We start from the raw sequence: 17,326 nt of genomic DNA, 5'->3' as shown, positions 1-17,326 counted from the left end.
GGGAAGGGGCTGGGGAGCTGTCGGGAGGGGGAGGGGAAGCGGAGGAAAGGGCGGAACCTGCGCCGCAACGTTGCGGTGAGTCCGCCCGCCTGCCCTCGGCTTCCCTGCTGTCACCCCTTCGGCCTGCGGACAAGGACCGGTTCCTGACGGTAAGCTCTCTGTGGGCAGGAAGCAGGTCTACTGATTCTGTTGTAGTGTACTCCCCCAAGCGCTTAGTACAGTGCTCTGCACATAGTAAGCGCTCAGTAAATAATGTTGGTATTTGTTAAGCGCTTACTATGTGCAGAGCACTGTTCTAAGCGCTGGGGTAGATACAGGGTCATCAGATTGTCCCTTGTGAGGCTCCCAGTCTTCATCCCCATTTTCCAGATGAGGTCACTGAGGCCCAGAGAAGTGCAGTGACTTGCTCACAGTCACACAGCTGACAAGTGGCGGAGCCGGGATTCGAACCCATGATTGCTGTCTCCCAAGCCCGCGCTCTTTCCACTGAGCCACTCAGCTTCTCACTGATTGGTAGTGGCCCGGGCTTGGGTGTCAGGTCATGGGTTCGAATCTCGGCTCTGCCACTTAATGTTGGTGTTTGTTAGGCGCTATGTGCGGAGCACCGTTCTAAGCGCTGGGGGAGATACAGGGTCATCAGCTTGTCCCACGTGAGGCTCACAGTCTTCATCCCCCTTTTACAGATGAGGTCACTGAGGCACAGAGAAGTGAAGTGACTTGCCCACAGTCACACAGCTGACGAGTGGCAGAGCCGGGATTCGAACCCATGACTTCTGACTCCCAAGCCCGGGCTCTTTCCACTGAGCCACGAGGCTTCTCATTGTCAGCTGTGGGATTGTGGGCAAGTCACTTCACTTCTCCGTGCCTTAGTTACCTCATCTGGAAAATGGGGATTACGACTGTGAGCCCCACGTGGACAACCTGATTACCCTGTATCTACCCCACGACTTAGAAAAGTGCTGTGCACATAGTAAGTGCTTAACAAATACCAACATTATTATTAAATGATGAGCACGGAATGAAGGAGGTCCTTCTCTTCCCCCCCTTCCCCGGATTCCCGGGCAAGGAGGGGCTTAGTGGAAAGAGGCTGGTCTTGGGAGTCAGAGGTCATGGGTTCGAATCCCAGCTCCGTCGCTTGTCATTCATTCATTCAATAGTATTTATTGAGCGCTTACTATGTGCACAGCACTGTCCTAAGCGCTTGGAAGGTACAGTTCGGCAACAGAGACAACCCCTGCCCAATGACAGGCTTCCAGTCTAATTGAGGCCTGTGTGCTGTGTGACCATGGGCAAGTCACTTAACTTCTCTGTGCCTCAGTTACCTCATCTGTAAAATGGGGATGAAGACTGTGAGCCCTACCTGGGAGAACCTGATTACCTTGCATCTACCCCAGTGCTTAGAACAGTGCTTGGCATATAGTAAGCGCTTAACAAATACCGACATTATTAACATCCCTTTGCAGAAGGGCCAACTGAGGCACAGAATGGTCTAACATTCATTCAGTTGCATTTATTGAGCACTGTACTCAGGTAGTCACTGACAGGGAAGGTAGATTTTCCAGCTCCCAGTATGACCTTTCCTCTGAGCCACACTTTGGGTCCCCATTCATAAACTAATAAGAGTATGTTTTAAGTGTCTACTGTGGGGCCAAGCATGATCCTAGACATTGGGGTAGCTACAAGACAAAAAGATCGGACACGATCCCTGTCCCACATAATAATAATAATAATAATGTTGGTATTTGTTAAGCGCTTACTATGTGCCGAGCACTGTTCTAAGCGCTGGGGTAGACATAGGGGAATCAGGTTGTCCCACGTGGGGCTCACAGTCTTAATCCCAATTTTACAGATGAGGGAACTGAGGCACAGAGAAGTTAAGTGACTTGCCCACAGTCACACAGCCGACAAGTGGCAGAGCTGGGATTCGAACTCATGAGCCCTGACTCCAAAACCCGTGCTCTTTCCACTGAGCCACGCTGCTTCTCCAATGAGGGAACTGAGGCACAGAGAAGTTAAGTGACTTGCCCACAGTCACACAGCCGACAAGTGGCAGAGCTGGGATTCAAACTCATGAGCCCTGACTCCAAAGCCCGTGCTCTTTCCACTGAGCCACGCACATGGGACCTGTGATCTAAAGAGGAGGGAGAACAGGTATTTTACAAATGAGGAAAGTGAAGCACAGAGAAATTTGAGTCTCCCAAGGTCACACAGCAGGCAAATATCAAATCAGGATAAGATTCCAGGGCCAGTGATTGGCAGACCCATGCTCTTTTCGCTAGGCCATACTATTTCTCTAAGTGCTTAGACCTTTCCTCTTCCTCGGTTAGGGAGCCAACCCTTGTTTTCCTATTACCTTCCTTCTCTTACATTTAAGTTTCCACTGGGCTGGCTGATGCACTGCAGGAGACTGCTGGGTTTGTTCTCTACCCTTGAAATTTTCAGGTACAGAGTGCTCAAATTACTGGTATCGAACGGCAGATAAGCAGAACAGTTTAGGAAGTCAGAAAATGAGGCTTTTTGTCAGTCAATAAAACATATGAAAAAATATTTCTAGGATGCCAAGGGAAAAAACTAGCATCTATAACAGTCATTATGACCCTTCCAAATTTCCGCCTACAAGATATCCTGCAGTGAGCTACTAAGCCACTCAGTTATTTCCAGCTCTGAGCTGAAGGGGGGCCAACAGCGGCTATAAGGTATTACAAGAAAGGAGGAGGTTAAAGAGAATGCATTATAACAGTCTTCCTCTGGCAATTTGTTTCTCCCACATCAGAAATTACAGCCAGCTAGAGAGACATTGTTTCCACACATTGGTATAAATGAGAATTATCTGCATCTCTTGGGTGTTCTTCCCCAGAAGTTTCCTGCTCTTATAGGCCTACTGGCTCTTGGTGAAGCATAATACCAAAAGGCTTTCATTTTAAGGAAAGTCTGCAGTATAAAGATGGAATTATACAAGGATTCTGAGCTTCTCGCCCACAAAGCTAGAATCACATGCTCCTGCCACTGTTTCGTCTTCGCCTCCTGAGCTCTTCTAAACACATTCCTCTCATATACTTGTCAGTGCTTAGGGCTCCCCAAACACCCTGACAACAAAAATGATTAAATTAGGAATATGTTATCACATTAGTGTACTTAACCTTGTGCTCTTTTTTCATCGAAAGGGCAAGTTTAGTTTATAGTCATATCCTTTATTCAGGGAACAGTTCGGGCTGGGGCCCATTAGTTTCAAATAGTCATCTAAATGAGAAGGTGAGCGGACAGGAAAAGAAAGCCATGTGGATTTCCATTCTCAAAGAAGAGAAAGGTAAAACCCAGTGGCTTCACTTTAAATTATAAAAGTGTTTTCAATGGCCAAAATGGGCATGACCTCTGATGACAGTTCCTCTTCCTCTGATTTGCATGGAAGAAGCTGAGGAAGACATTTGATTTCAGTTGCCCAGCTCCGTGACCAGACAGCTCAATAAAGACTCAGATAGCCAGAGTGAAGGCAACAAGTACGATATGTGAGGTACTTACTGGAAAGCAAGGAACTTTTGGACCTGCTTTTTCCCACAGCTAAAAACGTTGGAAAGAGGGAAATGGGGATTAGGTTCACCTCAGAGGAAGAATTTTGTGATTGACCCACATTTCCATAGCTCAAAGGGAAGCAGACTGACCTAGCCCTAGTGGAAGGAGTGTGGGCCTGGAAGTCAGAGGACCAGGGATCTAATTCCAGCCCTGCCACTTGCCTATTTTCTGACCTTAAGCAAGTCACTTTTCTGTGCCTCAGTTTCCTCACCCATAAAAAGGGGATTAAATACCTGTTCTCCCTTCTACTTAAGACTGGAAGGCCCCACTGGGTCCGACCTGATTATCTTCTATCAACCTCAGCGCTCAGTGCTTAACAAGTACCACAAAAATTATGGAGTAAAGTGTGTCAGGCCTGAAGGGAGGGCTAAGGCTAATGCTTTTTTTCATAGCAATCTCTGGACCCTAAGCTTGTGGAAGGGAACCATGTCTACCACCTCTGTTGCACTGTATTCTCCCAAGTGCTAAGTACAATATTCAGCACCCATTAAACATTCAAATACCACTGATAATGATGACCTTTGGGGGATGTCCAATGAGCAACATAAGCAGCTAGACCATGCTTATTGGGTAAGGGCTACTGGTCCCACAAGCTATAGCTCTCTGGGAAGTCAGGGTCCCTGTGTGGACCAAGAGGTTTTTTGATTTGTTGTGACGATCAAGAAGCCTACCACTCACGTTTCCTGAATTACCTGTGTGAAGTGGAACAGTTGAATGAATAAGAGCCTGAGCTTGAGAGTCAGGGGTCATGGGTTCTAATCCCCACTCCGCCACTTGTCAGCTGTGTGACTTTGGGCAAGTCACTTAACTTCTCGGTGCTTCAGTTATCTCATCTAAAATGGGGATTAAAACTGTGAGCCCCATGTGGGACAACCTGATGACCTTGTATCCCCCTCCTCCCAGTGCTTAGAACAGTGCTTTGCACATAGTAAGCGCTTAACAAAAGCCATCATTATTATTAATTGTGGTGTTTCCTGAGTGATCATAATGTGCTAAGCACTGTACTAAGTGCTGAGCTAAATACAGTGCAATCAGATCAGGCAGTCCCTGCCCCACCTGGGGAGCACAGTCTAAATAGAAGGGAGACCAGGTATGAAGAGAGAGAGACAGGGCAGGGGCCTCCGTGACTTATGGGGGCTCCTTCCAGCCCCCTTATTCTAATGCATGAACAACGGCTACAGTGACTAATAGTTCTCTTCACCCCTGATAGTGAATGTGTTGTAAAGCTGGCGAGATCTCCCAAATTGTTTTACAGGGTTCTGAGGAGAAATAATATTTTATTTGCAGACTAAAAACCTCAGGGACAGAAGTAATAGTGGGCTTTGAAAGGGATGGAGTCTGGTAAGTCTTAAAGGGTGTTTCTTTGTTGCTTTATAAGGATGATTCAAGTACAGCTGTAGGTTTGGACTGGAAACACGGGCGTTTTCTGCTAACACTCAAAGAATAAGATAAACTTTAGAACATTCAAAACACTGGCTTCTGCCTAATTAGGAAATTGAGATGAATAAATCATTTACAACATATGTTTAAGTTGAAGCATACACACAGTTCTGTTCTGCTGCTAATTTGGAACTATCATTCTTATTAAAAAAAGTTTCCTCTAAGCTTTCACTTATTCTCATTTATTTATGTAGTAGTACACATTCATGAGACACAAGAAGGGCCAGCAAGGAAGTGTCCAAAACACATTCCTATGAGATTGCTAAAATTATAACCTTTTTTTCAAATAAACCCTTATCCACACATAATATTCATTTTATCCAACTGGGTAACTAGGCTTCAAAAAAATTATATTCTCCAAGAATCAAAGCCATGTAAAAAATATGCAGCTGATCAACTAGCAAAACTTACTAGTGGGAAAAAAACACAAAAAAAACCCTTGTCTGACTATAAATGCTAGTTTCATAAGGCTGAATTTACAGAACCGTTCATGTAGGTGTGCACAATTTCCATTAATTTTTTGAAATTTATGCTCAGTGAGAAGGCACCCTTTCAGCATTTGCCACTCGCAGTAACTTTCTAACAGTGCAGATGGCCAAAAAAAATCTAACTTTATTTTTAAACACCACAAAATAGACTGCAAGAAAGAAAAAAACAAACTTTCCAAAAATCAAGGAATGAGAAACCTGTTACAGATTCCTTTATGGATAATCAGGTTTTTAGATATACATAAGTGAAATATCATAGGAAATGCATTACTGAAAGTTGGAGGGTGCCAAGGAGAGCAAAACTCTGAAATAAAGGGCCAGGTTGACCTTTTTCTCTTAGAGCTGGTTAATTAAGGGGACACCGTGGGAGGGAAGCTCCTGATGTAACTGACGAAAGAGCATTGCACACTTGTTTCTTTCTTGGTTCCTTCCCAGGGTGTGGTATAACCTGGCCTGAAAGTAAAGAATGTCTCGGATTTGCTCTTTGCAGTCCACTTTAGCAAAGTAACTCTTGGCTTCGTTAAGGTTCAGGATGGCCGACTCCAGGGCTGAGGAAAAGAAGAGACAAACCCATAGCATTTAACTCAGGGAAACAGAAACTTGCAAGTACAGTCCCTTAGGTGATTCTGACCTGATCCCAGATATTATTTGCTTAAAGTGCATTGTTTATGTCACTAAATAAATCTCACTCGTCTCTAAAATAAACTTGTTAAAAGCATGTCTTCACACTGCCTGAAAACATTTATGGCTGCAGGCTCTGGAAGGATACACAGCCAACCATCTGCTTCCAACCCCCAGACACAAGCTTTTGTGCGTGCACTCCAAATTTTGCTTCAACATGCAACGGAAATTTTTGAAGGCTGGTGGTTCAATAAATCAAAGTGGCAGCACAAAGCTAATTGTCTGTCTTCTACTGATACCGACAAGAGGCAACTCGAAGGGTTTTCAAATGAAGATTTTTAGCTCTTACCTTCTGCTTTCTTCGGGGGAGCATAGGAAGCGGCAGAAGCAACTTGGCATTTAGCCACCAAAAACATGGCCCGGCCCTTGTCCAAAACAGCCCCATCAGCCAAGATAGGTTCGATGGCCATGTGCAGGATATTCAAGGCCTGTTCTGGAACTCCTAGGATGAGCTGGAAGAGAAATAGATTGTCCTGGGCATCTCTAAGCAACGGTTTTGTGTGCATGGTCCTGGCCCACCAAGGCCCTACCTTCCCTCCCCTTGCCAAAAGCAGTAATAGTATTTATTGAGTGCTTATTGGGTGTAGAAAGGGACTCCTCTCAGCTTCACTAGAGTGGAATCCCAGCACTGTCCACTCAGCCAGAACCCAGAATGCAGTTGAAGGCAGAAGGGTCTGATTTAGAATCCCAAATTCCCCTCTGGTCCTGCCTGAGCATTGGGGTTAGCCTTCACCCCCTTGGAGGGCTGGAGAAGGGAACTCCATTAGTCCCAAGACCCTGGGGAAATAGGCTGGCCCCACTTAAATGAGGACAGGCTAATGGGGCCTCCCAAATCATCTCCTCCTAGCTTTCCCATTGTAGTTGACAACACTGCCGACATCCCCATCTCTCAAGGCCGTAACCTTGGCATTATCCCCGACTCCTCTCTCTCTCTCTGCCACCAAATCCTGTTGGTTTTTTCTTCGTGACACCTTCAAAATCAGCCCCTTTAATTCCATCCAAACTGCTATCAGTGCTATCAGTGCTAGCACTGATTAACTTCTGCATCAGTCTCCTCATAGACATTTCTGCCTCTAGCCTCTGCCCTCTACGGTCCATACTTCACTCTGCTTCCAGATAAGTCTTCTAGAACACCATTCTGAGAACCTCTCCCCACTCCTTACACATCTCCAGTGGCTGCCCGTTCCTCTCTGCATCAAGCAGAAACTCCCGACCACTGGCTTTAAGACACTTGATCAGTCTTCTCTCCCCACTACATCACGCCCCACCTTGCATGCTTCACTCCTCTCAAACCAATCTACTCACTGTGCCTTAATCTCATCTCTCTCGCTGTTGACCTCTTGCTCACGTGCTCCCTTCTGCCTCAGACTCTCTCCCTGTTCTCATCTGGCAGCCCACTGCTCTCCAGATCTTTCAAAGCCCTTCTGAAATCACATCTCCTCTAGGAGACTTTCTCTGAATAATCTCTCATCTCCCCACTCCTATCCAACCTCCTCCACTACCACTTCAGCACTTAGACATCACCAAAGAAGCACCTGGATATTCACCCTCCCCTGCTGCCACAGCACATATGTACATATCTGTAAACTCTAATTCTTCCCCTTGCCCATCATTTCAGCGTTTGACTACTCCACTATATTGTATGCTCCTGGAGGACAGAGATTGAATCTATTAACGCTATCATACTCTCTTAAGCACTTAGTAAGGCGCTCTTCACAGCAAAAGCACACAAATACTACTGACTGATGGCTGGATGAGGAGGTTCCAGGTTATAAACCCATAGCAAGGTGCAGTTTCTTGCAGTGTATTGTACACTCCCAAACACTTAGTAGAGTGCCCTGCACACAGTAGGCATTCAGTAGCATTTTTTGAGCATCTGCTATGTGCAGAGAGCACTGTACTAATCACTTGGCAGAGTACAACAGGATTAGTAGACATAATCCTACCCCTAAGGGGTTTATAAATACAACTGATTAATAGGATCCCAATGATTATGTTTCTTGACCCACAAATCCCTAAAGGGCTTCATCTCTGTGGCTCAAAAAGGCTATCACGCACACCCAAATCAACCCTTTCCTCCACCCAGAGGCACAGGCTATAAAGAAAAACCAAAGAACTCACGCTTTTTTTTTTAATGGAGTTTAAGCACTTACTATATGCCAGGCACTGTTCTGAGTGTTGGGGTACATAAAAGCTAGTCAGGTTGGACACAGTCCATGTCCCACATGTGGCTCACAGCTTTAATCCCCATTTTACAGATGAGGAAACTGAGGCACAGAGATGTTAAATGACTTGCCCAAGGTCACACAGCAGATAAATGGCAGAGGTAGGATTAGAACTCGGGTCCTCGAACTCTCAGGTCACGCTGTTTTTTCTACAACAGAAGTGTCTCATGAACACTTACAAACTGCAAGTATATACTTTTTGAGATGTTTTGCAACAGGAATACAGTTTTGAAATATTTGTTAATAATAATTATGGTACTTGTTAAGCACTTATTATGGGTCAAGCACTGTTCTAAGCGTTGGAGTAGAAACAAATTAATCAGGTCAGACACAGTCCCTGCCCCACATGGGGATCACAGTCTAAGTAGGAGGGGGAACACGTACTGAATCCCCGTTTTACAGCTAAGAAAACAGAGACCCAAAGAAGTTAAGTGACTTGCCCAAGGTCACACAGCAGGCAGGTATGGAGCACTGGTCCTCTGGGTTTCCAGGCCTGTCCTCTTTCCACTAGGCTACACTTCTTCGCAGGTTAATCTACTTCAGCACAAGTTCCATTGCACAAGTATGTGGTGCACAGACAGAAATGAGCTTACCTGAGAGAAGGCCAAATTGAGCACCGTTTCAGAGGCCAGGTACTGTAAGCGGTATTCCCGAGATAAAGCCAGTGCCTGCAGGAGGACCGGCAGTGCAATGGTGTGACAGCAGGCTCTCCAGTACAGCTCGGCGGTAGACAGGAGAACACTAACCAAAGGAAACATTGCTATGATGAGCAGAAAAAGTAACGGCCAAAAAATCCTACAAGAGTCAGTTCAACTTACCAAATCCACCCATCAAAGATCAAAATCCCTTTGACCACTCTTCTTACCATTCTTACCACAAATCTGAGTTTTAAAATTGTTTTTTTTCCCTCCCCTTTAGACTCTAAGCTCATGGCCTACCATCTCTGTTGTATTGTACTCTCCCAAGTGGCTTACTACAGTTCTCTGCAAATGGTAAGGGCTCAGTGCTCAATAAATACTATTGAGTCCCTCTCCCAGACCATTGGATTTGCAAGATGAATTGTTTTTATTTCAAATTATTTCTTTTTTGAGGGTACTGGAAATGAACTAGACTCCATTTCAAGTCCTGTTTTTCCATCCGAGGGGGAGTAAAGATTCTGCAATTTCTAAAGTGACCATTTTCACTTTAAAACAATTTATGCTCATAAAAGTATGGAATCTCAGCTCACAACCCTAATGTTTGAGCTCTTGGGAGTGTGTCACACAATTTTCAATCAAACAACTGATTTCCTAATTGAGAGAGAAGCAACTACTTGACTGAATCCCAACACAAGCTTCACTGTGATTTATATCATCATAATGCAGCTTTAAAATTGTCAAACTCCTGGAAAGAATCACATTCTTACCTAATGACCATTTCTGTATTCTTAATTTTCTGACACTGAATCAACAATTTTTGCAGAAGTTTATGAGCCTCTGACATTTGGTTCTGAGCTTTCAATACAATTGCTTTTCTGGAAAAAACAAAAACATGTATATTTACAGTATATGCTTTAAAAATAGAGCTCCTCTACCACAAATATGCAGTGTAAAGAGAAAGTTTGCAAATGTGTCAAACTATAAAACAAATGAGATTTGGATGGTTCAGTGTTGTAATAAGACATTAGAAAAATATTTAACACATAGGTGCTGGAATTCATTTAGCAGGTGGAATTATTCGAGTTACGTAAGTAAATCCAATTCAGATTGAGTTTCAATGTAATTAATTGAAGTAAATGAATTATAAACTGATCATCCAAAAACACTACATTATCTCAAATGAAGATGAAGCCAGAAATGTTCTGCTCAAGTCCCCAGGAATGAGCTTGGGGATTTCAATGTTTCTTACCTGTATATACCCTCTATACTATTAAGAGCGGTAATTCCTGCCACAAGGGAATCTGCAACATGATATTTGCCATCATTCATAGCTCTATCAAACTGTATTTTCTGATCACACAGCATCCACAACTAAAGAAAAAAAAAATCAACAAACTGATTGAGTAGAAAAGGCTGATAATGATTTGGCTGTTAACCTGGTGAGATTCAGGGATGGGGCTATTTTTCACCTGGATGTCAGTGATTCATAAGAATGAAGAATTCAGGGGCCAGTACCAGGCTATTGTGTACTGGTGAAGCATCACGGAGCTCTCCAATTTTGGACTGTGCCACAAACAACAGAGAGTAAACTGGAGAGGGCAGGGAAGAGCAGCACCCCTGAGCATGATTTCATCAGCATAGACTGAGGTGGGAAGCAGTGGGAAAAGGGGAATGGAAGGTTCTGGTGCTATCCTAAAGCTCATTCCCTACTCAAAGAATCTATGGAAAAGTTTCTAAAAGTTTGGAGGAAAAGGTTAGTGAATTTCCCCGTTGGTGGGCGGGGAAGAGGGAGTAGTTGCTGAGGAGCAGGACCTCTTGGTTTCTGTTATCCAGCTCTCAGGAACTTCATCCACTATGTTTTAACTACCAGTGAGCCAATCATATTTATTGAGCACTTACTGTGTGCAGAGCACTGTACTATGCACTTAGGAGAATACGATAAGATACATTCCCTGCCCACAACGAGTTTAGTCTAGAGGGGGAGATAGACATTAATGTAAATAGGTGCCCGACTCCTAAACCCATAATAGACCCCCTCTTACAGCAGCTCTAAAGCTAAACTCTTATCTCTCATAGGCCTTCTCCTACTTCTAAAGTTTCCAACCTCCCTTCTGGCATACTCTCTATCCTGCCTATTCTATTAGCAAATTTGGGATCATCTCATCTTCAGCAGCAACAGCCTTCAATGAGCACCTAAACTTTTGGTTCTTCTCTCATTTAGCCATGACAACCAGTTTGGCCCAAGTGCTGACGATTTCTCCTTTGAATATTTTATAGCTTCATCTGTTCTTCACTCTGCCTGCCACAGCTCTAATCAGTTTTCAACTGGATGACTGTAACAACCTCCTGGTCATAGTCCCATTTTTAGGCCTTCCCCACTCGACTACCCTACAAATCACATCCCATCATTCCCTTCCGCTACAGCCTAAAATGACTCCCAATTTCAACTTGAAGTCCAATTATCAGTCAAAGTCAGTGGCTCCCTCATTCCAGATGATCTGCTGTCCAGCCACACCCAGCTCATACTCTCTACTGCATTTAAGCAAATCTCACGTTTGACTTTCCCCATCTTCAAAATATTGTTTATACTATCCCCGCCCCCAGGCTGGATACCCTGCCACTCTGATTCTCCCCGCTGCACCCTCCTTCAAAGCCCAATCAATCAATGGTTTTTATTATGCTCTATTTGCAGAGCACTGTAGTAGCTGCTTGGGAGACTACAATATAACAGAGGTGGCAGACACATCCCCTGCCCACAATGAGCTTGCAGTCTTGAGGGGGATACAGACAATATAAATACATATTTTATGATACATAATTTAAAAAGTCAACTTCCTGGATGAAGCCATCTCTGATCAATTTGATAGGCCTAATCAATACAACTTCCTTAGCTTTATACTCCATAAATGATAAACCCATTCTTGCCATTTCTGTTCATTTTACTTTCTCTAGTTGAAGATTCATGTTTGTCTCCCCTTTCATCAAACTGTACATTCCTCAAAGGCAGGGATTTATTATTATTCTTTTAGGATGCTAACTACAATACAAAACAAATGTAAAAGAGGATACTAGATCCTCACATAGAAATCTCATTTCAAATACAGAGAAATTAAATGTTCCCATTTTCCTTGGAAGAACAAGAACTTCTTTCTCTGAATTTGCTAGAATTGTATCATTTTTTCCTGAATTTCACAACTGCTGATGCCCCAAACCTATCACTGTGTCCTACCTGATTATTGTGTATTTATTGCAGTGCTTAGCTTGGCATGTAGCAAGCGCTAAATAAACAGCACAATTATCTCAAAGTGAATTGTTTTGGATAGCTAGTAGAAACGTAGTCCATGTAAGCCTGGCTAGTTTTGAAAACCTAGAAAGCAGTTAGTGTTGTATATTTTACCGTTCGTTTATACTTCTCATGAAAGATTACCTGGGCATGCTGGCTATTGGGTGGAAATCTCTCCTTTAAATGTTTCAGGACTTCTGACGCAGCAGCAAAGCAGCCCTGAAATATAAAGGCTCCATTTGATTAGCACATCAGTCTCTAAACCATAACACTGCTGCAGAGCTGAATTACAGATAAAAAAGTCTGACAGTCACCCATTCTAGGGCAACTCCCTAGACCACCCCTAGAGAATGACAAGCCTTTTCTATCAGATGACAAAAGTTCCTTTCAGTTGTCCATCCAGGCCTTTGATTGGGGGACTAGATGATAAACATCTTCAGTTGATAATAAAAGACTTTAATTTATCATGAGCACTGGACAGGATCTAGGACAGGAGGTACATGTGGGACAGTCAATCTACAAAGGGACTGCAACTCAATAATTAAACATTCTTGCTGGTGGGGAAGAGTCCAAAAAATAAACCACACAATACAAACAAATTAAATTTTATGCATTTATTCAATCAAATTTATTGAGCACTTATGTATGCAGAGCACTGTACTAAACACTTGGGAAAGTTCAATACAAGAATAAACTGACTCATTCTCTGCCCACAACACACTTATAGCCTAGAGGGGGGAGACAGACATCAACCCAAATAAATAAATTGCAGTTATGTGCTATGGAGCTGGGAGGGCAGAAGAACATAGGGAACAGGTGAGGGTGATGCAGAAGGGAGTGGGAGAAGAGGAAAGGTGGGGGGCCAAGTCTGGGAAGGCCTCTTGGAGGAGATGTGCCTTCAATAAGGCTTTGAAGGGAGGAGAGTAATTTTAATTTTAGAAAACGAAACTTTGAAAAGATGTGGACCTCAGTTTTAAAAAATCTGAAAAGACTTACTGGAAGGCTAAAATCTATTAAAAAGTAACATTTTAGAGGCTCAAATAATATGGGGTGCCACAAACAAAGCAGGCATCTAAGCAAACTTTGAATGACTGATAGAAGAAAAAGATCACTTGAGAGAAAAGTGGTAAAAAATAGAAATTTCAAGCAACTGAAAATTGATGAAGAGTGGCAAGCCAGGCATAAACAGGAAATTAAGTGAGCCCAAAAGGTGTTAAAGAGCACCCAGAAAGAATGCCAAAACTAAAAACAAGGGACTCTTCAGGGAATGTGTCTACAAACTCTGCTGTACTGTACTCTCCCAAGTGCTTAATACAGTGCTCTGCACACAGGAGATGCTCAATAAATATCATTGATAGATTATAACAATCAGGCTTTAAACCATCAATGGGGCCACTTGATAATTGCAGGATGGCAAGTGGAAAGAGCATGGGGCTAGGAGTCAGAAGGACCTGAATTCTAATCCCAGCTCTATCACTTGTCTGCAGTGTGACTTTGGGCAGTTAATTTACTGAGTGTTTACTGTGTGGAGAGCACTTAACTAAGCACTTGGAAGAGGTCAATATAACAGAGTTGGTAGACAAGTTCCTCCCCACAAGAAGCTTACTTAACTTCTTTCTCTCTGCCCTAATTTTCCTCATCTGTAAAATGGAGGTTAAAATCCTATTCCCTCCTAGTTAGACTGTGAGCTCCATGTGGGGAAGGAACTTTGTCCTATTTGATTGTCTTTAACCTACTTAGTACATAATAAATACTTACCAAGTACCATTCTTTTATTTATGGATTTTGAATTTTTCATCAAATTGAAAGAATGTTTGGTTTTTCAGCCTTTTAAATTTGCAGGAATCACTCTGCAACTAAGCAGAAGCTGCAAATTAATTGTACTCCCCAGGAAGGGTTGGACGTATTAGGTAGGTTTGAAATTCAGACACCCACAGAAGCATCATCATCAACTGTATCTATTGAGTGCAGAGCACTAAACTAAGTGCCTGGGAGGGTACAATACAACAGAGTTGGCAGACATATTCCCTGCCCACATTGAGGTTACAGTCTAGAGCACTGCACTGAAGGCATTTGCTAGACTCCCCCCTGTACCATTCTTGTCTTGACAGACTCCCTCTGGAACTCTTTCTGAAGCTGCTGCCCAGAGAGGCAATGGAGAGGCAGACACAAGGCAATCTAACCCACGGTTCTCATAGAATACCCTCGGGAGCTCTCATTGGTGACACGGGGACACATCACCTACAATAAGTAGAAGAGTGCGGTAGCAGCACCCTGAGGGTTTGGAGTGAATCCTTCACAGGTTTTTTCTGGCACTAAATAAGCAACAAAACTCCAGTAAAACAAGGTTAAGATATGAAAGTGAACAAATGAGCAAGATGAGATTTTTATGCCTAAGCTATCTTTTCCATACTGAATAGTTTATATATCAAAAGGGTCACAGGAAATGTGGCACAGAACATAACCTGCACTATTATTCTGAGGTTTCCGCTTCTCCCATCTATGCTGGCCTTCCAAGTCCATCCAGTCATACCAGGAGCTTCCCAGTCCTCCACGGCCTTCATTTGGGAAGGTAGCAGGGACACGGAGCCAAAGGTGCTTTCAACCGAAGTGACCGTAAGCTCACTGTAGTCAGGGAATGTGTCTGTTATACTGTACTCTCCCAAGCATTTAGTACAGCATTCTGCACACATTGAATGTTTAATAAAGATGATTTGACTGACTAGTGGCAAAATCACCAGACCAGCCCTTTTCTGGGTTTGGCACACTGGCCAAAAAAAGTTAAAAGTTAACACTGACATCTTGTCATACAGTCCATTCTAGCATTTCTTAGCTCTTAGGCTATTTACAGTTTCAGCTTCAACATTTCGTGAAAGGAATTTTCTTCCTTTGAAGAAAAAGTGGGGTGGAGGGAAGAAAGGAAGAAATGAAAACCAATAGGCCACGTGATACTTTCCCTCTGGGTTGCAAATGAACAGTCCCGGATAAGGAGTTTTCAGGTAATAGGGTCAGCGGGTTGTTTGTTCAAACCCAGAGCCAGAGAAAAAGCGAAGTAGCTGGAAGCATTCAAACTGTGTAACTCCTTTATATGGTTATTTTAATTTACTCCCAGGACAAATCAGAGGAGACTTTCATAATAAGTACTAAATACAAGAAAAGTTTCACTGCTAAAGTTCTGCTGGATGAATTGGATAGGAACTGATATTTTTAATAGCTTTTCAAGTAGGAAAGATTTTTTCCACCCTCTGTAACTCAAAAATAGGCTGAAATGGCAGAGAGATTTTGCTCTTCTAATTAAGAGGGTGGGGGCGGGGGGAGGGGGGAGGCAGCCCAGAGAATCACATTTTTTAGAGCTGGAGAGCTTTAAACCAAAAATCTGAATGACGCTTTCATGAACACATTTACCATCACAAAAGCCCTAATTAACCGTATGGCACCAGGAGAAAGAAAGCCACTTTGAAGATGTTCAAGTGCCATAAGGGGAGAAAAAGGAAAAGAAAAGAATGTCTGACATCCATTACAAATGTTCATGGGGGAAAATCAAAAGACACACTCCCAGCTGGTTTGATGGTTTAATGCTAGAAAGCTTGGGAGAGCTTCTCTTGGTCTGGAAAATAGCTGCGGATAGCACATGTGGAAACCATCAGCTAATAACTCATCCCACATCTCTTCCATCCCATTTGTTTTATAAAACAGCTTGAACGATTGTAGAAAACAACAAAAAAATGCTTTTAACAGTTATGCATCTGTAGACTTCCTAAAGAAGTGGAAGCCACCCAAAGTTCTTTAGGCCACAGATCAGGATAAATTGACTGTCATGAAACATTTTGTCTAATGAGGATGCAAACCACAGAAAAATGGCAGAGAATAACATGGTCTGTTAGTTGAGGAGAGCATTTAGAGCAAAAGAAGTGTTGACTGGGTTGGGGAGGCCAAGACAAAAGTATTTCCCTGTAAAGAAAAATGTTTCTGGAGTTTCAGATTTCCTATTCTGTCGTAACATGGAAAATTACCACCAGGAGAAATTAGATGCACATCCTATAATCAAAACCAGGTCACTCTCACTTTTAGGCTTGAGGCTAAACATCTTCTTCCTCGTCTTCAGCAACACCCTCTTTGAAGACAACGCCATTTAACAGAGGCTCCAAAGAGAATGAGAAAGAGGACAACCCACCCCTTTCTGTGAACTGGGGAACCGCGCTGTTCATTTCCCCTGCTGGGATTCTGAGCTCTTGCCTTCACACTCTCAACGCTGGCGGGGCCTGACCACCACTCACCTGTCCTGCATGCAGCTCTGCAAGGTGGCACAGCACGACAGCGAATGACTCGGTGTTATTCTGCTGCACGCCTACGTTCACGGCTTCCAGACTGTTCATGCTCAGCAGCATCTGGGCTTGCTGAAGTGCCATTGTGCTACAGAAGAGAAGGACATGATTGACCTCCATTCAGAAAATCCTACACGTGCCTTTTCTAAGCCCTAAACTTTTAATACGGTAAGAGGGAACAGTCAATTGCCTCTTCTTGCTTTTAGCTATCAGCTGCTCCCCGAGACCTCAGGGCAGTGAAAAGAAACTGTTCCTTGAATAATACGGCTAAACTTGAATTCACAATCACCATGGTATAGGTGGGCCATTCTATCCTAGGAACCTTTAATCATTTTTCTTTTCCTTTCAATCTAGACTCCCAATTTGCAGTTCAATCTCAGTAGGTTAAATGACTGTTAAACTGGAAACGCAAACATAATTATCTCCAGCCACAAATTATTCTAGCTAGAGTAATAATAATAATGGTGGTATTTGTTAAGCGCTTACTATGTGCAAAGCACTGTTCTAAGCACTGGGGGGGATACAAGATGATCAGGTTGTCCCACGTGGGGCTCACAGTTTTACTCCCCATTTTCCAGATGAAGTAACTGAGGCCCAAAGAAGTGAAGTGACTTGCCCAAAGTCACATAGCTGGCAAGCGGCGGAACCGGGATTAGAACCCACGACCTCTGACTCC

General features: G+C 43.4%; 1 protein-coding gene and 1 long non-coding RNA gene across 2 annotated transcripts in view; one reads left to right on the top strand and one right to left on the bottom strand.

Moving 5' to 3' along the window:
* Positions 1-20: 20 nt before the first annotated feature.
* On the top strand, positions 21-17,268 carry LOC114809260. Its single transcript, XR_003757041.2, has 3 exons — positions 21-149; positions 16,431-16,818; positions 17,229-17,268. It is a non-coding gene; the product is annotated as an uncharacterized LOC114809260 (long non-coding RNA).
* Positions 5,177-17,326, bottom strand: part of ANAPC5 (anaphase promoting complex subunit 5) — a 33,127-nt gene continuing 20,977 nt past the window's right edge. Inside the window, exons 11-17 of the mRNA XM_029058799.1 lie at positions 16,603-16,738; positions 12,470-12,544; positions 10,292-10,413; positions 9,810-9,917; positions 8,998-9,145; positions 6,469-6,631; positions 5,177-6,046 (exon numbers count right to left, since the gene is read on the bottom strand). Of these exons, the coding sequence (XP_028914632.1) occupies positions 5,835-6,046; positions 6,469-6,631; positions 8,998-9,145; positions 9,810-9,917; positions 10,292-10,413; positions 12,470-12,544; positions 16,603-16,738 (964 nt within the window). The 3' untranslated portion in view covers positions 5,177-5,834. The remainder of the gene's footprint in view (positions 6,047-6,468; positions 6,632-8,997; positions 9,146-9,809; positions 9,918-10,291; positions 10,414-12,469; positions 12,545-16,602; positions 16,739-17,326) is intronic.

Source organism: Ornithorhynchus anatinus, chromosome 2 (genome assembly GCF_004115215.2).
Source record: "Ornithorhynchus anatinus isolate Pmale09 chromosome 2, mOrnAna1.pri.v4, whole genome shotgun sequence".
In the NCBI taxonomy this organism is placed as follows: domain Eukaryota; kingdom Metazoa; phylum Chordata; class Mammalia; order Monotremata; family Ornithorhynchidae; genus Ornithorhynchus; species Ornithorhynchus anatinus.
This window is presented reverse-complemented; position numbering and strand designations above follow the sequence as displayed.